This window comes from Mus musculus, chromosome X (assembly GCF_000001635.26).
Source record: "Mus musculus strain C57BL/6J chromosome X, GRCm38.p6 C57BL/6J".
NCBI classification, from domain to species: Eukaryota; Metazoa; Chordata; class Mammalia; order Rodentia; family Muridae; genus Mus; species Mus musculus.
This window is the reverse complement of record NC_000086.7, coordinates 104,568,687-104,595,132: the sequence shown is the minus strand read 5'-3', so window position 1 is coordinate 104,595,132 and position 26,446 is coordinate 104,568,687. Positions and strand designations below refer to the sequence as shown.

General features: G+C 37.0%; 1 protein-coding gene across 4 annotated transcripts in view; it reads left to right on the top strand.

Moving 5' to 3' along the window:
- The window catches only part of Zdhhc15 (zinc finger, DHHC domain containing 15), a 134,122-nt gene that overhangs the window by 75,958 nt on the left and 31,718 nt on the right, over positions 1-26,446 (top strand). For 3 of the 4 annotated variants that reach the window (XM_011247506.1, XM_011247505.1, NM_175358.4), the window contains exons 4-7: positions 6,712-6,832; positions 20,895-20,964; positions 22,596-22,628; positions 23,359-23,479. In XM_011247506.1, coding sequence (XP_011245808.1) covers positions 6,712-6,832; positions 20,895-20,964; positions 22,596-22,628; positions 23,359-23,479 — 345 coding nt within the window. The remainder of the gene's footprint in view (positions 1-6,711; positions 6,833-20,894; positions 20,965-22,595; positions 22,629-23,358; positions 23,480-26,446) is intronic. The other variant, XM_017318342.2, reaches the window with a different exon arrangement.

The following is a 26,446-nucleotide window of genomic DNA, read 5'->3' as shown; positions in this document are numbered from 1 at the left end:
TAAAAATATATTATAAGCAAATAGTGTTAAAAGATCAAGGATATCTATGTTAATTTCAAACAAGAGACTTTCATAGGGAAGAAAGGAAGGAAAGGAAAAAGGAGAGAGGGACTGGAGTTGTGGTTCAGAAATTCAGAGCTTCTCTGGCATGTGTGACGCTCTGTATTTGATCTATCACCACAAAAATATTTCCTTTGAAGAGAGTTAAGTCAATCACAAGAGAAAACGAAGTACAATATGTATTGAAAGGGAGTCAATATGCTGTATTTGAGTCCATGATAGAGCATTGGGCTGGCAGGTTCTTGGATTGGATCTCCAGCACCACAAAAAAATAAAGGTTCCATTGATCAATATGTTAAAGGTTTTTCTTTCTTTCTTTTTTTTTTTAATGAACCTGAATAATAGAAGCAAAACCTGGGGAAATTCTGTTCTGGAATAATTAAAAGACATAATAATAATAGTTAAAAGACATCAGTTCTTGATGGAAACAGATGCAGAGACCCATAGCCAAACATTAGGCAGAGTTCAGGGGTCCTGTGGACCAGGAAGGATTGTAGGAGCCAGAAAGGTCAAGGACACCATGAGAACACAGCCCACAGTCCACAGAATCAAGTCATAGGGGATCACGGGCACTAAAGCATCAAGCATAGAGCCTCTGTGCGTCTGACCTAGGTCTGCTACATCTATTTTATGATTGTGTGTCTTGGTGTTCTTGTGGGACTCCTAACAGTGGGAGTGGAGGTGTCTCTGACTCTTTTGCCTGCTTTTGGGAGCCTTTCCTCATACTGGGTTGCCTTGTCCAGCCTTGATATGAGGATATGTGTCTAGTCTTACTGAAACTTGATATGCCATGTTCAGTTGATATCCCTGGAAGGGCTGCCCTTATCTGAAGAAAGAGTAGGGGGTGGGTAGGGGCACTGGGAAGAGAGGAGAGAAAATGCATTCTAGATGTAATTTATGAGAGAAGAATTTTAAAAGGCATTAGTTCTACATGTTGAATAGTGTGTACAGTAAGTAGACAGAAGATCAAAAAGAAATGAAGGATCTGAAAAAAATACACACGCGCATGTGTGTGTGTGTGTGTGTGTGCATGTGCGCGCGCGCACATACACACACACAATCTACCATCAAATAGCAGAATATACATTTTACATTACATATAGAGCATTTTCCAATACAGACAATCCATTAGGCCACCAAAGAAGTTGATACATTTAAAATACTGAAACCATCTAAGTGCAGTGAAATAAAGCTAAAAGTTAATAAGATGAAGAAAGCTACAGATTCACAAGTGCAGGGAAATTAAGCACACTCTTTTATTAATTCTTCGAATGTTTCATATAATGTATTTTCACTATATTCCCATACACACACCCCAACAGCTCGCAGATTGAACTCCATTCCCCACCCATCCAACCTGGTAGCCTCATACTTCATCATACATAAAAAAAAAAATCAAGTCCGTTAGTGCTACCCATGAACTACTCTTTAGTGTTGGCCATCCATGGAAGGTGGTTGACCTACCAGAGACTACCCCTTTTAAAAAGAAAAAAACAAAAACAAAAGCTGATTCTATCCCCCAGAAGCTATTGATTGCCAATATCTCCTCAGCTATAGGTAGGACTTCTTTTCCCCTCCCCTTTCCAAGCTAGGATTTTGTCTGCCTTGAGCTTGCCCAGTCTTGTGCTATGAGATCACGTGTGCAAGGACCCCATTGTGTATTTAAAAACTGCTGCTTTAATGAATGTATCCACTACCACTGGTTCTTAGAGTTTTTCTGTCCCCCTTTCCTTCAGCGATCCCTGAGTCTTGGAAAGGAGGATGTAAAATTGGTGTTGCATTTAGGGCTTAGAATTCTGCAGTCTCTTCTTCTCTGCACCTTGATCATTAAGCACACTCTGAACTAATGGATTGAATAGGAAATGGTAGGAAATTTTAAAAATACTTTGAGGGGAGTGAAACAGAGATATGACACAATAAAAAGTATAGAATGTAATCAAGCAGTGCTCACATGAAAATTTATAGTTGTAAAAACATTTAAAGGAAGAAATATCTCAAATAATCTATTTTGATGTGTTAAAGGACTGTATAATGAAGAGTGACCAAAGGTTAAAAAAAAATGACTGTTACAAGGGAAATAAACCAAACAGTAAGATGACCAACCAAAGCATGAAAGACAGTCTTTTGTTTTGTTTTGTTTTGTTTTTTGTTTTTTGTTTTTTGTTTTTTCGAGACAGGGTTTCTCTGTGTAGTCCTGTCTGTCCTGGAACTCACTCTGTAGACCAGGCTGGCCTTGAACTCAGAAATCCACCTGCCTCTGTCTCCCAAGTGCTGGGATTAAAGGCCACCACTGCCCGACTAAAAGACAATCTTTTAATTCATACAATTTTTGTGTCCAGTACACAGAATATGTAAAGAATTCTTATAATTCAGCATCTAAATAAAGATAGCCCAGTTGTGAAATGCAGAAAGATCCCAAATCGACATTTTTTTCTCCAAAGAATATATAAAATTGTTTGTTAAGCATATGAAAAGTTCATGAGCCCCACTCCCAATTTTAAAGAGATGCAAATCTAGACACCAAAACCACCAGGATTCAATGAATGAGTGAATGAAAATATCAAATATTGGCTAGAATGCAAAGTATTCACAATTCTTTCAAATTTGACTGGGAATATAGACTGGTAAATATGCTATGCAAAATAGCTATGCTTTTTCTCATAAGGTTAAATATAGAGATTCCATGTGACCCAAAAGTTCCATTCATAATCAAAATAATTGAAAGGAAGCATTCAAATAAATACATATGCACAATTTTTTATTGCAGCACTAATCACCATAGCCAAAAGATGGAAACAACCCAAATATTTATCAGTGCCAGTGGAAAAATAGTTTGAGGAAGTATTGTATATGCATACACATCAGAATACCATTGGCCATGGGAGATAATGCAGTACTGACATATGATACAACATAGATGAACCTTGAAGTGTGGCCATTGAACACCAAAGGCCATACTGTTTTGAAGGCAAATTCAGATAGAAACTTATACAGCAGATATTGATTGCAGTCTGCCTAGACATACGGGAATAAAGAATAACAACTTAATAAAGTAAAGGGCTTTCTCTCAGGTGGCGAAATGTTTCTGAACATTTGGTTTTCGTTTGCACCACACTATGAGAGAGCTAAATGCCACTGAATTTGTGAACTGTAACATGTACCTTATAAAATAAAATACCATGTTATCTTAATTTTAGCTTAATAAAAATTAAGTAGCCCCTTCATATTTATGTATAAAAGCTTTTAGGTCAGTAGAAAGGCTAAGTGGTTAGAAATTTTGTAGGCCTATACTTGATGAGATAATGTTAGGTTTTAATCAAGTACTGCAAATGTCTAATGCTTATGACTACATCTTTTATTTTTTATATCTATATTTAATCTTTTTTTACAGTCCAGTCATTATCCCCCTCCTAGCCCGCCCTCTGACAGTTCCTCATCCCATTCCTCCTCACATCTGTCTATGAGAGGATGTTCCCATGTCCCTCACCCCACCCCTCGCCAGACCTCTCCACTCCCTGGGATCTCAAGTCTCTCGAGAGTTAGGCACATCTTCTCTCACCGAAGCCAAACCAGGTAGTCCTCTGCTGTAGATGTGACTGGGGCCTCTGACTAGGTAGTGTATGCTCCCTGGTTGGTGCCTCAGTGTCTGAGAGATCTCGAGGGTCCAGGTTAGTTGAGACTGCTGGTCTTTATATAGGGTCACCCTCCTCCTCAGCTCCTTCCAGCCTTTACCTAATTCAACCACAGGAGTCCCTGACTTCAGTCCAATGGTTGGGTATAAGTATCTGCTTCTGTCTCAGTCAGCTGCTTGTTGGGCCTCCTGAAGGGCAGCCATGCTAGGCTCCTGTCTGTAAGCACACTAGAGCATCAGTAATAGTGTCAGGTCTTGGAGCCTTCCCTTGAGCTGGATCCCACTTTGAGCCGGTCACTGGACCTCCTTTCCCTCAGCTCTTCTCCAGTTTTGTCCTTGCAGTTCTTTCAGACAGGAACAATTCTGGGTCAGAGTTGTTGACTGTGGGATGGCAACCCCATCCCTCTACTTGATGCCCTGTCTTTCTACTAGAGGTGGACTCTACAAGTTCCCTCCCCCCACTGTTAGGCATTTCATCTAAGGTCCCTCCCTTTGAGTCCTGACAGCCTCTCACCTCTCAAGTCTCTGGTACATTCTGGAGAGAACCCTCCACCTCCCATCTCCTGAGGCTGCATATTTCCATTCATTCTGCTGGCCCTCATGGCTTCACTCTTCCCCCTCCCCCCAATACCTGATTCTGTTCCCTTTTAATGACTACATCTTTATCATTTTCAATTTGTAAAAATGGAGGGAGAGTTCTTTGGGACTACTTGATGGCCACAATATTAATTTTTCTAACACAGCATTCCAATCTGTCACCAGTTGTCTCATCCAAGAATGCATTTGCTAGCTCACTGCTTTATCATCCATAATAAGGCTTATATAGTGCCAGAAATATGCTGTCTGTTCCAGCCAGCTTGTTCACAACCATTTGTTGAGTGACCACAAAGTATTTGTCACATCTAAATAGAAACAATTGTGCCTGTGCCCTTCAAATAGTCTGCAGGCCCATGAGAAAGTTACATTCACAAGGATGCCTCAAAGATTAAGCACTGCCATGAGATGCTACTTTCAATTATCAAAATTTAAATGAAAATCTAAAAATTTTGGATTTTTTTGGTAGTATGATTGTACTTATTTAAAAAAAGAACCAGGAAAAACCAGGTTGTTCTGTATCAGTTTACAATATGTACTTATTGTATCCTTATAGGATGTATCTACCTAGTATACATCAGAACTCAGGGCTAAGAATTAAATGCTTATAAATGTATCATATTTACTGTGACAACCTCAAATACCTCCTATGCCTTTCCATATTTTCTCAGGAGGACATTTAACTCTCACTCTGGTTGAGAATGGCATGATACAATAAAACACATCATGGATAGAGTTCTATTTCTAATTTACTTTTTATTTTTAACATTTATTTATTTTGTGTGTGTGTGTGTGTGTGTATGAGAGAGAGAGAGAGAGTTCATAGCTGCACACACCTAATCTGAGCATTCTTGTACATGTCTTTTGGCATATTTACATATACCCACATATACTTATTTGTCATGACTATATAACTAGGAGTGGGATTGCTAGGTCATACCACTGATATGTATTTAGCTTTAGATAGTACCTAAGTTATCCAAACTGTTCTATAAGTCCACACTCTCACCAAGATCTTCTGTCCCTCAAAATGTACCATAAAAGGACCGAAAGAAAAGGTACATATTGTTACAAAAATATTCAACAAAAGAGTAGAATCTCTAATATATAAAAGATATATAATACATACATAATATTATATACATATATATGTCACAATTTAGCATAAAAAGACAATAGCACATTTTTCTTAATTTTGTTAATTGCTTAAGAATTTCATACAATTTTGATCATATTCACCCCTCCCATATTCCTCCTAAAATGATTATCCTTGCCCTACCTACCCACTCATGTCCTCTTTTTTTCTTTAAACCCATCAAGTACAGTTTGTGTTACTCATACTCTTTGATGTGTGGTTTCACTGAAGCATAGGCAACACCAGAGACTTTACCCTGAAAGGAACGAGACTAAAAACCTAATTATCAGGGTGGACAAAAGACTTGAATAAGTATTTCGAGAGAATACCCTAAATGGCCCAGTGAAGTCATGAAAAGGTGTTCATTATCAGGAGTAGCTGTAAACATACTGAGTAAAGCATAGTAAGGTATTATATATTAAGAGTTAAAATTCAAATGACTGGTAATATCAAATAGATTTAAATGATTAATAATTAGAATTCTAAATAATTCTTTGAGTTACTTGTTATTACCCAACAATTAAGTTCCAGTCTTCTGAAATCAGAATCATTTCTTTTATTTTACAGAAAAAAGTTCAGATCAAGAATGCCCAATTTCCAAAAGTTATTTTCTATTTTAAGTCCATGAGGAAGCTTATACCAGGAATTCCCACCATAGATCTTCTCCTTTTCCATATGTCTACCCTTTTGTGTATACTAAAGGAAAGTTTTCAAATCTATATTGCTTTGAAAAAATACTTAGGTTACCTTAGGCAATATTAGCAAAATGTAGCATTAAATTGACAAAAAATTTCTGTATCAGTTAGTGAAGATATCCAAAATTCCATGCATTTGCAAAATTATAATATTCAGACAATGTCACAAGCCATCCAGCTTCTCTGAGTGTCATCAGCATTTTGAACCTATAAAATAGTAATTGGTACTCAATAAACCTGGCTGCTCACTGAAGGGATCCTGGCAGCAATGTGTTAGACAAATGTATGTACCATCATACATGGTATGATGGAATGGAAGAAATACAAGTTTGGTAGGTACATGAAGTATACTGGGGAGCAGCTTTGCTTCTTATAAGTTGATTGAGTAGAGCCATGGACAAGGTACTTAATCTGTCTAAACATTATTTTTAATTAAAAAAATACCACCTATCTCATAAAATACATAGCCAAAAAATATCTAAGACAAACTGGTATTTGAAGTTCAAGAGCAGATAATATTTTCACTTAGGTAGTTATGGTTGTTTTAATGCTTTCTGGGAACCTGAAAATATAAACATTGTCCATTCTGTTTCCAGTTCCACTTGTCCTATACAGACAAGGAGCGCTATAAAAATGAAGAGAGACCTGAGGTCCAGAAGCAGATGCTTGTGGACATGGCCAAGAAGTTACCAGTGTACACAAGAACCGGGAGTGGAGGTCAGTTCATCATCTCTGCCAGGGAGTCAGTTAGCAAGAATGTAAGAAACACCAAGTCATCTGAGCTGTCGCTAGCGTCCTTTTCCTCTCATCTTCTCAAAACTACATTTCACTATACAAATTTTCATACGCCTTTTTGGAAATTTGTAAGTAACTGTAATATTAGTGGTTTTACCACTAACATTTTATTATACTACTTAATCACATTCCTTTTCATAAAGTCAAGCCTCTGTTTTCCATTGGATCATCTTATTTTTCTGATGCATTTTAAAACAAATAGCAAACACCAGTACATATCTGCCTAAATATGTATTCGTTTGTGGATAAATTTGCATATGAAAATATGCAAACATCTTAAGTGTACAATTCAACATGTTTTGAAAAATACACACACCTGTAATCAAAGCTGCTGAAAAATTACCATCACTCCAAGAAGGTTCTGCCATGCCTCTACCCAGTCAATCCCCATGCACACATACGATTATTATTCTGATAGTTTTCATATGGTGATTAGTTTTGCCTACTCTGGAATTTCGTATAAGCGAAATCATGAAGCATACACCCGTGTGTTTTGTTTCTTTTAGTCAGCATAATATTTTTGAAACTTACTCATATTGTTGTGTATTTAATTCCTTGTATTACTGAGTAGCATTACATTGTATGAATATAACAGCTTGTTTATCTACTCAGTGGCTGATACAAATTTGGTTTGTTTCCAATGGTTAGCTAGTATGAATCAGTCTGCTATAAATGTCCTTGCAGTAATAAGCAAAGGAAGATGTATCTTCATTTATGTGGTTGAATATCCTTTGTGAAGTTTTACACTTGGGTTTCATTTGCATGAGTGGAACAGTACTTGCAGAGATAGTTCTCCACCTTTGAAAGTGAAAACCTTGAAAACGAAGGGTTTTTTGCTGCATCCTCCTTTGCAAATGGTGCTGTCAGATTCAGGGTCGGTTCTTCACCGATGGTTTATTCAGCAAATATCAGTTAAGATGCAGTTTGGCAGTTGAGGGAATTATAATTAGGCAACATTAAAAAATTATTGTTAATTTTGTTAGAGGAATTATGCCATAGTGCTTAGTATTTTTCAAAATATCTGTACATACTAAAATATCTGCGATTGTTTGTATATTTGCTTTAACACCAAAGTAACAAAGCCAGTAAAAGAAACAGAATAAAGAAAAATGGCATATTATTGAACTTGCTGAATCTGGGTAATTTTTTAGCCCTATTTCAGCGGGTGTTTGGAAATAGTGATGATTGAATTAAGAAAAAAAGAATAAAATGTGATAGTGAACAGAGGCAGGTAGATCTCTGTGAGTTTGGCATTAGCCAGATCTACAGACCAAGTTGCAAGCCAGCCATGGAGACTCCATCTTGAAAAAAGGAGGAAGTAACAGAGTAAGACCCATTACTGAGCTGTGCCTTGGGTGTGACTTTAGGGGTTCTTACAGAGAAGATTGACTGAGGGGTGCAGACCTGCTCTAAATGTCAATGAAACAACCCTATGAGCTGCTATCCCAGATTGAAGAAAAGGAGAAAAGGAGAAAGCTACTGTGGAGTTCCTTCTCTGTCCCCTGGTCCCCCCACATAGGAGCTAGTTTCTACAACCATAGCCACTTGCTGCTCTTGTTCCATGCCTTTCCTTCCTTGATGGACTAATTCCTTTTAGGGCATAACCTATAATAAATTTATCTTTCCTCAAGTTGTTTTAACTAATAAAAAGTTCCATAATACCACTTTTTAAAAAGTGAATAGTATGTGTGAGACCCTAGTCCAAACAATAGGAATACTGAATTAGACAGGCCAGGTCTATTACGGAGTAGATATTCTATTTCTTACTAAATTAGATCATTTCATCACTTTTGTTTCTTTCTTTCCTCCAACCCCTCTCATGCAAGCCCTTGCTTTCTCTCAAATTAATGATTTCTATTTGTTTAATTGATATGAACATATATTCCTAAATATGTAAATACAACCAATATTCTATATAATGATGCTTGTATTATATGATTTCAGTGCTTACCACTTGGTATTGGATAACCAATTGGCAAGTTCTTCTCTGGAGAAGAATAGTTCTCCTGTTCTCAATATTCCATAATTGCCTGAAGTTCTTTGTCTAGAGTTGAGGCCCGAGGAAATTTTCCCCTTCCATGTTAACATATTATCTTTGTTCAGGTTTGTTTAAGTAGTAGCCATGTTGATGAAATTTTGTGAATATAACTGCCCTGACATTCCTAAGAGACATACAGTCTCACAGCAGACTTCCCTTTCCTCTTTATTCTAATGTTTCTGCCGCCTCTTCTGTGATGTTCCATGAGTCTTAGGTGCAAGTGCAGTCGTAGGTGTTGCAGATGTATCAATTGCAACTGAGCCCTACAACTCTGCAGTTTAATTGCTTTTGGTTTTCTGTAATGGTCTCTCTGTTTTTTGTTTTTTGTTTTTCCTTTTAAATACTTCTTATTTATTTTTTTATTACGTATTTTCTTCAATTACATTTCCAATTCTATCCCAAATGTCCCCCACCCCCTCCCCCCACTCCCCTACCCACCCATTCCCATTTTTTGGCCCTGGCATTCCCCTGTACTGGGGCATATAAAGTTTGCATGTCCAATGGGCCTCTCTTTCCAGTGATGGCCGACTAGGTCATCTTTTGATACATATGCAGCTAGAGTCAAGAGCTCTGGGGTACTGGTTAGTTCATATTGTTGTTCCACCTATAGGGTTGCAGATCCCTTTAGCTCCTTGGATACTTTCTCTAGCTCCTCCATTGGGGGCCCTGTGATCCATCCAATAGTTGACTGTGAGAATCCACTTCTGTGTTTGCTAGGCCCCGGCCTAGTCTCACAAGGGACAGCTATATCACCGTCCTTGCAACAAAGGCTTGCTAGTGTATGCAATGGTGTCATTGTTTGGAGGCTAATTATGGGATGGATCCCTGGATATGGCAGTCTCTAGATGGACCATCCTTTTGTCTCAGCTCCAAACTTTGTCTCTGTAACTAATTTTATTAATGATGATTGAGAATTACCCATATCTGTGAATATAAAGAATAAATATCTATGCTGGGTGATGATGGCTCATGCCTTTAATCCTAGCACTCAGGAGACAGGGGCAGGCAGATCTGTTACTTCAAGGCCAGCCTGGGTCTCCAGAACATCCAGAGCTGTAGAAACCCTTTCTTGAAAAACAAACAAAAAGAAAAGAAAAAGGAAGGAAGGAAGGAAGGAAGGAAGGAAGGAAGGAAGGAAGGAAGGAAGGAAGGAAGGGAGATGAGGGGAGGGGAGGGAAGGGGGGAGGGGAGGGGAGGGGAGGAGAGGAGAGGAGAGGAGAGGAGAGGAGAGGAGAAAAAAGAGAGAGGAAAAAAGAGCGAAGAGAATAAATATTCAGAATGTAATTAAGGACTATGCTGGTTTAGTAAATGGGGAATCTTGTCTTTCATTATGCACGACCTCACTAGTCCAGGATGAGTGAGTAGGTTTCTAGTACCAGGCATTATTTCCCTTTTGTTTAGTAGGTCTTTAGTCTAATTAGAGAGCTGTCAGTTTCTACAAAAGTATGCATGCCACTACTGAAGCCTTAGGATTTTCATTATTGTAGTTTATAGACATCATAGTTAGGATTATTGGTTGCTTCACTCCCTTGCAAACCTGGAAAGCTGGTTTTCATGCAGGAGACTTTCAGGTCAGATCCAACCCTGTCCAACAACTCACAAGAGGGCTTCTTATGCCTAGCATTGAGGTTTTTATTAGATAGTCTATGGCTCTTGGGATATATTATACACCTAGGTGAGAAATTTAAACTGCATATATATATATATATATATATATATATATATATGTATGTATGTATATATATATATATATGTATGCAGACATCTTTACTGTTATTTTACCTTCTTCCTTCTCTCCTTCTGCATTAATCTCACTCATTACTCTATAATTAATCCTCCCATTTTGCTATTTTCCTTCAAATAATTTGTACCCTTCTATTATCCCTCTATATTGTAACCCCCAATGTCCCTTTTAACTTTCCTGCTTTCTGTGACTACTCAGTGTTATATATTCATAGAGGTTTAGATATAGGAACCACAGATGAGAGAGAACTGTGTTATTACTTCATTTAATACAATCTTTTCTAGGTCCATTCATTTACCTGCAAATTTTATGATCTCATTTTTCTTTACAGCTGAATAGTAGTGTTCCACTGGGTATAGGCACCATATTTTTATTATCCAGTCATCAGTTGAAGGACATTGGCGGTGTGTCCATTTTCTAGCTATTGTGAACATGGATGTAAAACATGGTTGTAAAACATGGCTGTAAAAGTGTCTGTGAAGCAGGATGTCAAGTCCCGGGAGGAAATTCCAGGGGTGGTACAGCTGGGTCATGTGGGTCATATGATTTATTTTTTAGCTTTTTTAATGTTCTCCATACTGATTTTCAAAGTGGTGTGACCAGTTTGTAATGGTTACAGTGAGTGAGGCTTCCCTTTCCCAGACATCCTCTCCAACACTTCTCTATTGTCTTGTTTTTTGCCAACATGACTGGATAAGATGAAATCTCAAAGTTGTTTTAATTTGCATTTCCATAACTGCTAGGAATGATTAATATCTTTGAGGTCTTTCATAGTAACTTTTATCTCTTTTTGAGGATCCTGTTCAGATCTGTAGCTCAATTTTTTTTTAAATGGATCATTTTTTATTCTTTATATTTGGAGTTCTTTATATAGTCTGGATATTAACTTCTGTCAGGTGTATTGCTGGCCAAGATTCTCTCCCTTTCGTAGGCTTCTGCTTACACTATTGTTTCGTTATCCATGTAGAAACTCTGGTTTTATGAAGTCCCATTTGTCTATTGGTGCTCTTAGTTCTAGGGCAATTGGAGTCTTAGTCAAGAAGCCCTTTCCTATGTATGCATCATACTTCCTAGGTTTTCTTTTATAAGGGTCAGTGTTTCAGATTTCAGGTTTATGTGTTTGACCCATTTGGAGCTAGTTTTTGTACAAGGTGATAGATATGTGTCTAATTTCATTCTTCTACACATGGACATCTGATTTTCCCAGCAATATTTCTTGATGTTGACTTTTCTTCAGTATATGTTTTGTGAATCTTTGTCAAATATAAGATAATTCAAATTATATATACTCATGTTTGGGTCTTATATCTTGTTCTTTTGGCCTATATATATGTCTGGTTTTGAGCCCGTAACATTGTTTTTATTAATGTATCTCTGTACTACATCTTTTGGCCCAGAATGGTAATCTCTGCAGCACTTTTCTTTTTGCTGACATTTGTTTTGGCTACCAGTAGTTCCATGTGAATTTTAGGCTAGTTTTCCCAATTTATGTGAAGAATATGATGGGAGGTCTTGATTGAGATTGCATTGAATCTGTAAATGGCTTTTGGTAGAATGGTTCATTTCAAACTGGTATTTCTACCAATCCATGAGCATAAGGTATCCTTCCATTTTAGTCTTTCTCTACCTCATCAGAAATTTAACATATTCATTATAGAGGTTATCCACTACATTGGTTAGGTTTATTTCTACGGATTTTAATTTTCTTTGAGGCTATTGGAAATGGGAGTGTGTCAGTAACATCATTCTTTTTTAAAAGATGTATTTATTTTATGTATATGAGTACACTATAGCTGTACAGATGATTGTGAGCCTTCATGTGGTTGTTGGGAATTGAATTTTTAGGACCTCTGCTTGCTCCAGTTGGCCTGCTTACTCTGAGCAACTCGACTCGCTCAGTTCCTGCTTGCTCCAGCCCAAAGATTTATTTATTATTATACATAAGTACACTGTAGCTGACTTCAGACACACCAGAAGAGGGCATTAGATCTCATTACGGGTAGTTGTGAGCCACCAGATGATTGCTGGGATTTGAACTCAGGACCTTTAGAAGAGCAGTCAGTATTCTTACCCGCTGAGCCATCTCACCAGCCCCCTATAACATCATTCTTTGTGTGTTTGTCAGTGGTGTATATAGGAAAGCTAATGACTTTTGTAAGTTGATTATGTATCCTTCCATATTGCTGAATTTGTTATTTCTAGAAATTTTCTGGTAAGACTTTGAGACCCTCTAATGTATGATATCATGTCTTCTGCAAATAGGGACAATTAGACTTACATTCCTTTAATTTCCTTCTCCTGCCTTCTTGCTCCAGCTAGTGCTTCAAGCACAGTATTGAAAAGGAGTGGGGATATCCCTGTCTCATTCCTCACTTCAGTGGGATTGCTTCAAAATGAGAATTATGGTGGCTGCGGGGTTCTCATATATATAGCTTTTATTATCTGTTGTATGTTCCCTTTTATCCTGCTCTCTCTAGGATTTTTATCATAAAGACATATTGGTGTTGCGGTAAATCTCCAACCCAAATATGCCCCGGCGATGAAAAAACAACTCAGTTACTATGAATACATGCTGTGTGCCTAGATTGGGCAGATCTAACACTACACTACCATCTTCCTTATCAATGAGACTCCTTAGAACTTGTGGTTTCTCCAGGCCATGTGCTTCTGCTCTGCTTTTCTTCTTCCTCCTCCTCTGCATCCTCTCACTCTTCCTTTTCTCCTTCTCCCTCTCCACCTTGTGCCCCACCTTCCCTTTTATCTGCCCAATCATCAGCTCTCCTTTATTTTACAAATTAAGGTGAGAAGCAGGTTTACTGTTTACCTAAGTGCTCACTCTTTCATTCCTAGTTAGCAACCCCTCACAGAAGAAAGGAATTAACATCAAATATAATTAGCCCCAGGGCTATCCACAAAATATTGGTCTTTGTCAAAGATATCTTCTGCATCTATTAAAATGACAATGTGACTTTTGTTTTTAAGTTCATTCATATGGTTTATCACATTTATTGACCTGTGTGTGTCATAACATACCTTTAACTGTGGGATGAATTGATCTGTGTGGGTAATCCTTCTGTTGTATATCTGTGTTCTGTTTGAAAATATTTTACTATTTTTGAATCTACACTCATCAGCAAATTTGACATGTGGATTTCTTTTTTTGTTGTTGTGCCTTTACTTGGTTTTGTTATTATACTAATACTAGCTTCCTAAAAGGAGTTTCCTTCTGTTTCTATTTTTTGAATAATTTTAAAAAATTGGCTATATAGATCTTCTTTGAAATCCTGGTAGAATACTGCTGGGAATTCATTTGGGTCTGGACATTTTTAAGTTGGAAAGCTTTCTATTACTGTTTATAATAGCTGTGCTTAGACTGTTCATTCTTTCTTGGTTTAATTTTGGTGGTTTGGATTAATCTAGAAATTCGTCCATTTCTGTAAGATTTTCCAACTTAATGGAGTGCAGGTTTTTAAACTATTTTCTAATAATATCCTGAATCGATTGATGTATGTTATAATATCTCCCTGCTTGTTTCTAATCTGGGTCATCTTGTTTTTCTTTCTTGTTAGTTGGGCCCAGGCTCTGACAATCTTATTTATCTTCTCAAAGAACCAGCTCTTAGATGCATTGATTCTTTGTATTTTGTTAGTTTGGTTTGGTTTTGCTTTTATTTCACTAATTTCTGCTCTGATTTTTTTTTTTCAAATTTCTCCATAGACGGGGGTTTAGGTTTGATTTGTTCTTTTTTTCTCACATTTGTGAGTTGCAACAGGAAGCCATTATTTGCGCTCTTTCTTATTTTTTAAATTAGGGGTTATTTTTATTTTTATGAAGATTTTTCAGTATTGGCACTTAAAGCTCCAAGTGTCCCTTGTAGGCCTACTTTTACAATTTTTCAGAGGTTTTCATATTGTGTTTTCATTTTGTTCCAAGAAGTTTTTTCTTCATTGACCTCTCATTCAGTCGTGAGTTTTTAATATCAATGAGCTTATGTATTTACTAGAAATTTGTTTGCTGTCAGTTTTGAATTTATTGTATTATGGTCAAATTAGATACACAAAGTTATTTCAGTCTTTCTGGATTTTTTCAGCTTTGTTTTGTTTCCTGATACAGTCAGTTTTAGAGAGGCTTCCATGGGCTGCTAAAAAGACTGTATATAGACTGGTGTTGTGTGGATATCTAGAAAGTCCATTTAAGGTATGATGTCAACTAATTCTGATGTTTCTCTGTTTTGTTTGGTTTTTTTGTCCAGATGACATGTCTATTGGAAAAAGTGGACTATTGAAATCACCTAGTATTAATGAACTGATGTTAGTCTGTGTCTTTAATTTCAGTAGTATGCTTTTTTAATGAAATTGAATGAATTTTTGGATATATATTTAGGATAGTGGTATCTTATTTTTTCATTGTTCTCTTCCTGAAAATGAGATGCCCTTTTTATATCTTCTGATTGCTTTTAGTTGGAAGTCTATTCTGTCAGATATTAAGATTACAAAGCTTGAATGCTTGCTTCCTGGTCCCATTTGATTGAAGTACTTTTGTCCATCCTTCCCCACTATATTGATGCCCATCCTTGAAGCTATGATACATTTCTTGTAAACCACAGAAAGATGGATTTTTGTCTCTTGATCCATTCAACCAGCAAGTGTGTTTTGATTGGAGAATTGAAGAATTTGATATGTAAAGTTTTTGTTGAAGGATGTGTGTTGATTACAGTCATTGTGGTTTTGTTTCTTTGTTGTTGTTATTTGTGTTCTCCAGTGGTACTTCATGTTTCAGTAATTACAGCTTTATTTGTTTTCTTCCCACAGTCTCTTGGCTATGTTTATTCTTCAGCTAAAGTAGAGATTGCTATATTTTATTTAGGGTTGATTTGCCAGATATAAAATTTTTTAGGTGTTTGTATCATGAGAAGTTTTTCTTTTTCCTTCGATTATGACAGATAGTTTTTCTTGGTACAATAGTCTAGGTTGACACTCATGGTCCTTTAGAACTTGGAATTCATTGCTTCAGGCACATTTGGCTTTCAGAGTTTCCATGGAGAAACCAGCTATTGTTCTGATGGATTTTCCTTTATATGTGACGTGTCTTTTTTCTTGCAGCTTTTGATATTCTTTCTTTGTTTCTATATACTTAATGTTTTAACTATGATATGCCATGGGGGTATTTTTTCTGGTCTTATCAATTTGATGTTGCATGTGTTTCTTGTATCTATCTAGGTATGCTTTTCCTTAGTTTGGGGATTTTTCCTATTGTGACCTTATTGAAGGTCCTTCTATGCCATTGGCCTGGAATTCTTCTCCCTCATCTATTCTAGAGGGTGGAAACATTTTTTTGGAAGGAAGGATTAGATCGACTCACCTGGCTAGATGCCAGCATAAGATTACAGCAGCTGGCTGAATAGAGAGGTTGGATGTAGTTCACAGGGCCCACAGTTTGTGTGCTGTAACATCAGGGCTGTCCCAAACAGGTCTAGGCACTGGATGTGGGACCCAGGCTAGATCTGAGGACTTGGAGTGTGCGTAGTGGAGGCTTAAGCAGACTTACCTCGCTATACCCTGGTGCAAGTTTTGATCACATGAGGGGTCTGACTATAGGTTGTTGGTAGATGGCCAGGAAGTTGGGCCTGTCACAAGTCAGATTGTCCAGATTAGACCATGGCACTGGATGTGGGACTGCATCTCAATTTGGTAGTTGGTGAGTGTATAGAGGTAGAGTCACCTGGCTAGACATAGTACAAGATGTGAAGAGCCTGGTGAGTGGAGACATTGGTTGGATGTAAAAATTCTTATTAAAACTAGGGAGAAAAATATGTAATTTATGTACTAGTATAGGAAATATGATAAAAACAAAAGATATGAACTAGATGCGCATGTGGTAAATTATATGCAGAGCTATATATTTTTTTCTTTTTTCTTTCTTTCTTTCTTTCTTTTTTTTTTTTTTTTTTTTTTTTGAGACAGGGTTTCTCTGTAGAGCCCTGGCTGTCCTGGAACTCACTCTGTAGACCAGGCTGGCCTCAAACTCAGAGATCCGCCTGCCTCTGCCTCCCAAGTGCTGGGATAAAAGGTGTGCGCCACCATGCCCAGCTTATTTTGTTCAATTTTAACATGTCTTATTATTCTTTTTATTACCAAGATAGAATAATTGTTCATATTAATGGGATACAATATGATATTTGAGACAGGTGTATAGTATTCAATATTAAATCAGATTAATTAGCATTTTCATCTCCTAAAGTTATCATTTTTTGAGCATTTGGAAACTTTCAGTTCCTTTCTTCACATTCTCTATAAAATACATAATAAATTACTGTAACCATCTTATACTGTAGAACATTAGAATTTATCCCTCCTGTTATAAGTATATTTTGATGCCCATTATCCAACCTTTTCATTGCTTGAAGAAGATGTCCCCGGTTGTGCTATTTGGAGAGGATGAAGAAATGTATCCTTATTGGAGGAAAAATGTCACTGGGAGCAAACTTTGAGAGTATAAAGACTCACACTATTTCAAGTTTGTTTTCTCTGCTTCATATTAATGGTTAAAGATATATGTGTTTGTTCCACCATCATGGACTCTAACCTTCTAGAACCATAAGCCCCAGTAAGTTGCCTTGATCATAGTGTTTTATCTCAGCAATAGGAAAGTAACTGTGAACTCCCTCTATCATGCAACCTACAACTCTTCCAGACTTCTAGTGACTACTATTCTACATTCTTCATCTATGAACCATTTCATGCTTCTACATAGAAACAAGATTGTGTAGTACTTGACCTCCCTAATCTTCAACCTTAATGCAGGACCTCTGCTCATAAATTAATAAACTCCCTCAGATCTAATTTTATATTCTTTCCAACATTGTCCTTAATATTCATGATCCTTATTATCTGTTCCCATACAGATTACTTAATATCTGTTCCTTTGGATTTGTGTGTTCATGTTACAAAACTCAAGTAATCTTTTCAAATGTATTGTACATCCTCATGGGTCAGAATTTAGGAGTACAATATCCCTGACTTCACCAAGTCTTAATAGAGAATCCTACTCTTTCATAGACAGTGACCCCAGTTTAGCAGTAAATACCCTACAAGACCAAGAGTTCACCTCACATTGTAATTTAAGTAGTCCCAGGATGAAATTCTGTATTTGATTTTCACTAATCCCTGTTCTGTGGCTGTAAGCGATAAGCATCTCCTTCAGGAGGCACAGAGAAGGTCTTAGGTCATTTATGTATTGAGCAGGAAATTTGAAGCCCATATCTCAGTCTTTTCTTTCATTATTTTTCCACTGTTGTTAGGAACAACAAGCCAACCTCATTAGTTTTCTTAGAATGTTCAAAAATATATACACAGTCACCTATCTCCTTGCTTCTTGTAGCGATTGATAGTATTTATTGAAGAAACTTTAGACATCTGCACTGACAGAGCATGTCATGGGTTAACAGTACCCTCTTTAATACTGAAATGTAGTAATTAGTTTAACTTAAATCACATTTAATTTGAATAATATAAGCAGCCCACTTTCAGAAAATCAAACAAGACAATTTCAGAAAATAATTTTGGGGCTGGAGAGATGGTTTGGCAGTTAAAGAGCAATGAATGCTCTTCCAGAGGTCCTAAGTTCAATTCCCAGCAACCACATGGTAGCTCACAACCATCTGTAATGGGATCCAATGCCCTCTTCTGGTATGTCTGAAGACAGCTACCGTGTACTAATACACAGAAAATAATTTTTTAAATTTTTATCTCTAGAATCACTCTCAGTACCAAAATCTATTGCTTATGTTATTTGGAAGAAAGAGAACCTGTAAATTAGATAAAATAAAAAGATGATTAGATGGTAGATAGATAGATAGATAGATAACTTATTATGAGAATTTAGTTCCCACAACTAGAAAGGTTGAAAACTCCCACCATCCACATATGAAAGCTGAAGTCCCTGAAAGGGTGGTGTTATAGCTCCAGTTTGAGCTGTACCTAAGGCCTAAGGTATAAAGCCTAAACATGAGGAAAACCAAACAGTGCACATTCTGAGCCAAATCCAAGCACTTCAGAACCAGAAAGCTGATGGTGCAATTTTCAGTTCAAGTCTGAAGAGGAGTCCAAACTGCTTAAGTTCCAGTCACAGAGGAGCAAGACACTAGTATCCCAGCTCATGCACTCAGGCAGAGAATAAATTCTCCCTTTCTTTGCCTTTTTGTTCTATTCAAGCCCTCTTCAAATTGAACATAGCCAACCCACATGGCAGAAGATTATCTGCTTTTCTAAGTATATCTTTTGAAAAGCTACTTTCCTCTGGATACACCCTCATTGCGCACAGATATAAAAGCCATCCAGACATGCAAGAGCCTTATTGTTAATGTCTCTGTTGGTGTGATAAAACATTAACCAAATGCTACTTGGACAGGAAAAAGACTATTTTACCTTACACTTTTGTTAACATTTCATCACTTGGAGAGTCAAGGCAGTAACACAAATATATGGATACCCAATTGTCTTCGTTCTCTGCTCTGTTGCTAGGAATGAACAAAAGCAACTTGAAGAGGAAGGGGTTGATTTTATCTTACACTCCACATAACATTCCACCAACAAGGGAAATCCTTGGAGGAACACTGCTTACTGCATTGCTCTCCATGGCTTGTTCGGCTACCTTTCTTTTTTAACTCAGAACCAGATATCTGGGCCCTCATACATCCACCATCAATCAAGAAAATACTTCACAGACATGCCCACAAGCCAATCAGAATTCCTCAGTTCAGGTTCTCTTCCCAGTTGATTCCAGTTTGCATCAAGCTGACAGAAACTAACCAGCACACCAATTAAGTTGGCACATAAAACTAACCCATTCAAAGAGCACAAAGATAATCACTATAGACATAAAGAACTGTGAAGGCCCAGAGACAGGCAATGTGTTGCCATTTTACAAGGGCAGAAAGGTAGCCAATGTCACGGGAGCATGGAGAATGGAGAGTGGTTACAAAGTATGCTTGAAGAATTAGGGAGAGGCCACAAACTATGGTAGAGAATTTGGATTTTATTCTTAGCATGTTGGAAATTAACTGAATGTCTAGGGGATAATAATATCATTTGATTTACTTTTTAACAAATCATCTAGCAACTCAGAATATTAAGTACTATATGGAAGCAACAATGAAGGACTAATGATCAATTACAGAACTATTACAAGCATATATTGAGAAGTGATATGCTTTCTCTCCCCCTCCGTCCATCCCCCATACATACACACAAGCACTCATTAGTAGACATGAACTCAAGACTCTGCTGAATTTGCAGCTTATTGTGTTAAATCATTCATATGTGCCTAATGCATACTTTAAATAAAACTGTTATATTTCTCAAATTATCTGTACCTTTAAGTTTTAGAATATAATAATAGCATTATACCGTTGTGCATAGCAATGCTCTATAATAATGCTCTATAATAAATGAGAAGAAGAAAATGATAAATGCCTTTAATTTGGAAAGAAAAGGAGGGAGAGGATTCGTGTGTGTGTGTGTCTGTCTGACTGTCTGTCTGTGTGTCTGTGTCTGTGTGTATCTGTATGTATGTATGTATGTATGTATGTATGTATGCATATATGTATGTATGTACGTACGTACGTACATCCCAAAACTAAGAAATCAGAAAAACAGGTTAGAGTTCTGCCATCCATTTACCTTGATTATGACACTTGATATGGCATAGTATTCTATTTCTTATTTGTTAGATGGGGAATTAACAAGGTGTTTTAGACAGAATGTCTCTTCCCTTCAAATTGTTATCTTGAAAACCACATTCTTTATCATATTGTAGGAAATGTATCTATCTTATGCATAACCTCTGGAAATAGGAAATAAATGCTTATTTTCAGAGAGAAAAGTTGGAATAAACAGACTAAATGAATTCTCTAATCACTGAAACACTTGGTAGCACTTAGTTTATAATACAAAATGTTATGATCAGTTATCCAAATATGAAAATTTCCTTTCTTTCATCCCTTAAAGGTGAATTTAAGACTGATCTGACATTCAAAAAAAATCACCTTCCACAATCTTCTATGCTATTACCTTATGCTTAGCAGCTTGAAATACATTTAACCATTTGTAGTCACTGTATAACAAAATACATCCACAAACTAGTAAAGTGTAGGATCTTATACTGACTCTGAACTTGTACTAACCACTTTCCATTTCCTATAGCTGTACGGTTCTGTGACCGGTGCCATCTAATCAAGCCAGACCGCTGCCATCACTGTTCTGTCTGTGCCATGTAAGTGACAACTCTACTCTCCCTGGGCTGATGCTGGCCACTGATGGTTGCCTTGACAACAAAATGACTGATCGTGACATGTAACCATGCCTAGATAAGAGCATTTCTTTTGAGGCATAATGAACACATGCCAAACACTCTCACAGGGATGATAATCATTCTAGACTAAAGATAGAAAACTAATACCGCATTTTCAAAGGGAAGCTTTCATTTTACACTATTTCAGATTTATAGATTCTTGTGAAGAGAATTCGTCTATGTCCCACACCCAGTTTTCCCTTTTATTAATATGTTCCATTAGTATGACACATTTGTAAAATTAATAAGCCAATATTGAGACATTGCTTTTCATTATATTCCATTGTAATACAGCTTAATTATCAAAAATGAAATGTTCTATTAATGAACCTCTATGTAATTTATAGCTTATTCCATTCAAATCTATGCTATATAAAATATCCTTGTCCAGATGTCATCTTGTATGTCTGTGTCATTTTGTATTTTTGTTGGATGCTTTATATATAACTTTTAAATGGGATATACCTTTTAGATATCCTAACTTTCCCCACAATATTATTTTTTTGTTCCAAGATTTCACCCAGCATACCACATTACTTTAAGAAGTAATGTCTCTCTGTAGGTCCTCTAATCCATATCATTTTCACAGACTTTACCTTGATTTTTATAACACTGACAGTTTTGAGGATTAAGAATCAGATGCGTTATAAATTTTTCCTTAGTTGAAATTTGTTTGCTCTTTTGCTCATGGTCATTATAATGGGGTATTGTGATTTGTGGAGGAAGACCATGGAGATAAAGTACTATTCTCATTACATTGTATCAAGGGTGCATATAAATGTGACTTTTGACTTCAGTGTTATTATTGAACATTTCTCTCAACTAATGTTTGCCAGATGTTTCCAATGTTTGCCTGATGTTTCCAGTGTAAAATTATTCTGTCCCCTCTCATTTCTGACTTATGTTCTTTGAATAGAAGTCATTATAGATAGTTCTCACTGAAATATTAGTTTTCCTCTCCTTGAAGGTGAATATCTTCATAAATTATTTAGAATGCAGATGCATATGGAGATGTGTCTCCTGCCCAAATTATTTGTTTCTTCAATCATTTGAATCAATACAGAGGCATAGTTACTTTCTATTTTGTTATTAACCAAAATTATATTTTATTTTGTCTCTCAAAGTGTTCTAAGTTTATAAAATCCCATTTTTGTGTACAGTCTTCAAGTCTTTGTTCTTGAGTACCTATTCCACTATTTCTCTTACTCTTGATTCAAATTCAGGCATATATTTCCCTTGCATTATTATTAAATTAAGTAAGCAAAGCTTAAGGTGGCATTTTGAGCCTTTTCACTGGATCACTAGTCTGGAGTGCCCTGTCCCTTTCAAGGTTGCAGTTCTAGAGTTGTAATTTGCTGCAAGCTATGTAATCCAGAAGAGTTCCTCTGATTTGCTCATCCTGTGAGTAACTGAGGAGGCAGTAATCTTAGAGTTACAATGGTAGAAGTTTGTAGATAGTTTTGTTGGAACTGTGTTAAAAAAAATGCTCAAATCTTGAGTTTAATTTTGAGGTGTTTCTTCATTTTCATAGCTGTATTTTGTCCCCTTTGCAGGTGTGTTTTAAAAATGGACCATCACTGCCCATGGTATGCCCTTTTGATTCATTTCTATCCTCTAAAAGGGTTAAAGTTGTTCAACATACCCACTTTTCTAATCTCAATTGCTCCATGCCTGCTTTTGCTGCTGTAATGCACTGTACTTATGTGAGGTTGGGAGCAGGGGAGGAGGAACATTTTAAAACAAGGATTAAAATACTAGGAAAGGTGTGGTAGTGAATCCCTGAGGTCACAAAGCTAGTAGTCTTCTGCCCATTAACTTTAGCAATTGAGCACAGTAATGAAATACAGCCCAACTATTTCTCTTCTTCAACATTATGCACTTTGTTTCAGTTTTTAGATGACTTTTTGAAATGTTACAGATAGTTAAGTTCTGCAATTCTTCAATAAAAGTTGTGTTTCTGACCAAAAAGGAATCTGGAATCACCTAATTGCAAAGAGTGCATGTCAAAATGTAGCTATTAAGACTTTACCATGTTTCTAACAATGAAAATCCAGGTTTGCTTGGGTGTTTCAGGAGCTATTCTAAAGTTATTTCATAGTTCAGGTGACTCTGTACTGGTAAATAAAAAGAAATAAGTGAGATAGACCTTGTCTCTCCTGTCTGCTTATATCAAGGGACTTCCATCTCTGTTGGGTTTCTATAAACACATAACGAAGCAGCAGGAGTCATGTGCTTCCTTCGGCTAGTTCACTTAAGGATCACTGTGTTCTTTGTCAATAGGTCTTGATTTCATATCCATTTCCCTCTCCTTTTTAGGGTTAATAACTGCATTGGATTTTCCAACTACAAATTCTTCCTTCAGTTCTTAGCTTATTCCGTTCTCTACTGCCTGTACATTGCTACAACAGTCTTCAGCTACTTCATCAAATACTGGAGAGTAAGTTTTGAAAAACCCTAATGGGTTCCCTCCAAGGTAAATGCATATACATAGTCTCCCTAAATGTAACACTCCCTATCCATATCCTTTGCATTTTGAAATAATGATGCCACCAGAAGGCAAGGCAGTAAAAACGAGTTTTCCATGTTGAATAATCTGGGGTTTAAGAAACTGTTGAGTAAAGATTCTAGTTAAACAATTCTGTATCAACCGTCTGGGAGGGGAGAGTAACCTCTCTGCTGACCCACTCTTTAAAATGTATGTCTGTGGTTGAGTTTTAAAGACCTTTTTTTTTTAACCAGTTGTATATTTGAAAAAAATGTTAAAACTAATTCCAAATCATTGGTTTCTTTTTTGTTTTGTTTTGTCTTTTCGAGACAGGGTTTCTCTGTGCAGCCTTGGCTGTTCTTGAACTCTCTCTGTAGACCAGACTGGCCTTGAACTCACAGGGACCCACCTCCATTTGCCTCCCCAGTACTGGGACTAAAGGTGTGCACCACCACTGCCCAGCCAAATCACTAGTTTCTTAAACAAACAAACGAACAAAATTTGTTAGAAAATACTTAGTAATTCCATGATCAGAGGGTAGTTGCGAAGTTTCTGTTGGGAAGAAAGATACGCTGATGATCACATAGGTTCATATGCACAAAATGAAACAAGAAGTCTCTTTTGAACTTGGTGAGTTTTCCTTTGGGGGAGGCAGGCTTACTCTGTGTAACCCTGGTTGTTCTGGAACTTGCTTTGTAGACCTAGCTAAGCCTCAAACTCAGAGATCTGCCTGCCTCTGTCTCCCAAGTTTTGGGACTGACTAAAGGCATCTACCACCACATCCAGCCTCTGGTTTGAACTTTGTATGACAACAGTGGGTTGAGAATTGAGAGAAGGGGAACTGATACTGGCTCTATTGCTTGCTTCACTGTCTCATTACCAAGATCCAATGAAAGCAATGTTAATCTTATAATTATCAAGACAAGATGAAAAATAAACCTTACTTTCATGTTTCTCCTACTTGGGGATATCAGTCATATCCCATCTATTTTAAAACATCAAGGTAAATTTTCCATTTGCATATGTGTAGAATACCTAGTAAATATAATTAAATATGTTGTTTGTCATGTTCATTCAGTTAGACTCTCAAAGAAATCTCTTTCTTACACTAAAGTACAATTAATAAGGTATCCCCATTGAGAGTTATCCAAACAGATGTGAATAGGAAAACACAAATGTGAGAAGAGCTTCTGATTATTACTTTAGAAATTTTATAAGAGCCTATATAACAGGGATATCACATCTTAGCTGGAGCAGTAAACCAGCAGGGAAATAACATAAATCACATGGTCAGAATATAAATTATAATGAATTGGAGAAAAGAAAAAGACAAGGCACAGAGAGGCTAAATAGCTAAGAATATTTAAATTATGAATCAGTCCTTTTATTCCTAATAGTGTAAAAGATTACACTTTTTATTCAACTTGCTTAATCAGTTCAGATATTTACTAGCTATGCAAATCAGGTTCTATATAGTAGATCTCAAAATCCCTAATTCAAATCACAAACAGAAATGATAAGGGTTTTCACATATATTTTCTTCAAATAGAAAACGTTTCACGAAGCTACACATCTTGATAGCTCTTTTTTGGCCCGTTTCCACAGCACAAGATAGGTCAGGTTTCCATGACCTATTTGGCATTCCATCCACATGCTGAGTTACTATTATAAATATGAAGAAAATCGACTGTATCCAATCATCAGGGAAGTCTGAGCCTTGATCTCTTTTACATACCTTTCTTGGTCCTTAACACAGTGGGCTACTATTGAATCATGGCTTTATCACAAAGTAAACAACATTGTATTTCACACATTTTGCCTTTAGCTCCCCTGGCTGTACTTGGGCATATAAAGTTTATATGTCCAATGGACCTCTCTTTCCAGTGATGGCCGACTATGCCATCTTCTGATTCATATGCAGCTAGAGACACGAGCTCCGGGGTGTATTGGTTAGTTCATATTGTTGTTCCACCTATAGGGTTGCAGACCCCTTCAGCTCCTTGGGTACTTTCTCTAGCTCCTCCATTGGGGGCCCTGTGATCCATCCAATAGCTGACTGTGAGCTTCCACTTCTGTGTTTGCTAGGCCCTGGCATAGTCTCACAAGAGACAGCTATATCAGGGTCCTTTCAGCAAAATCTTGCTAGTGTATGCAATGGTGTCAGCGTTTGGAAGCTGATTATGGGGTGGATCCTGAAGCCACAATTACTCTGATACCTAAACCACAGAAAGATCCAACAAAGATAGAGAACTTCAGACCAATTTCCCTTATGAGTATCAATGCAAAAATACTCAATAAAATTCGCGCTAACGGAATCCAAGAACACATTAAAACAATCACCCATCCTGACCAAGTAGGTTTTATTCCAGGGATGCAGGGATGGTTTAATATACGGAAATCCATCAACGTAATCCATTATATAAACAAACTCAAAGACATGATCATCTCCTTAGACACGGAGAAAGCATTCGACAAAATCCTTCACTCCTAAAAGATGGTAACTGAGCATGAATTCATCGTGAGAAATGTGCCAAAAGTACCAGTAAATCCATGGTGAGCCTAGGCTTTTCCTATCCTGGCATTGTTTTTCCTCCACGATAATCTAGTTTATGTCTATCATCTGAGATGCCATGAGGCCTGTCATAGTTTGTCCTTACACTGAAAGGGGCATTGACAATTCAATGAAATGGTTCTTTGTAGTCGCTCTGGCCTTAGGACCACATTAGTATAGCTTAAGGATGGATGGCTTTCTAAGTTTAAGTTGAGCCTCTCTTTAAAATAAAAATAAACACTGCCATATATTTTTAAAGCCACATCAAAGAGAAAAGCCGTGCTCCCAAGAACAGCAACTTCTATTGTACGGTACTTTCTATTGATAATTTCATCTGATCCTCACCACAACCTTGTGAAGTAGCCAAA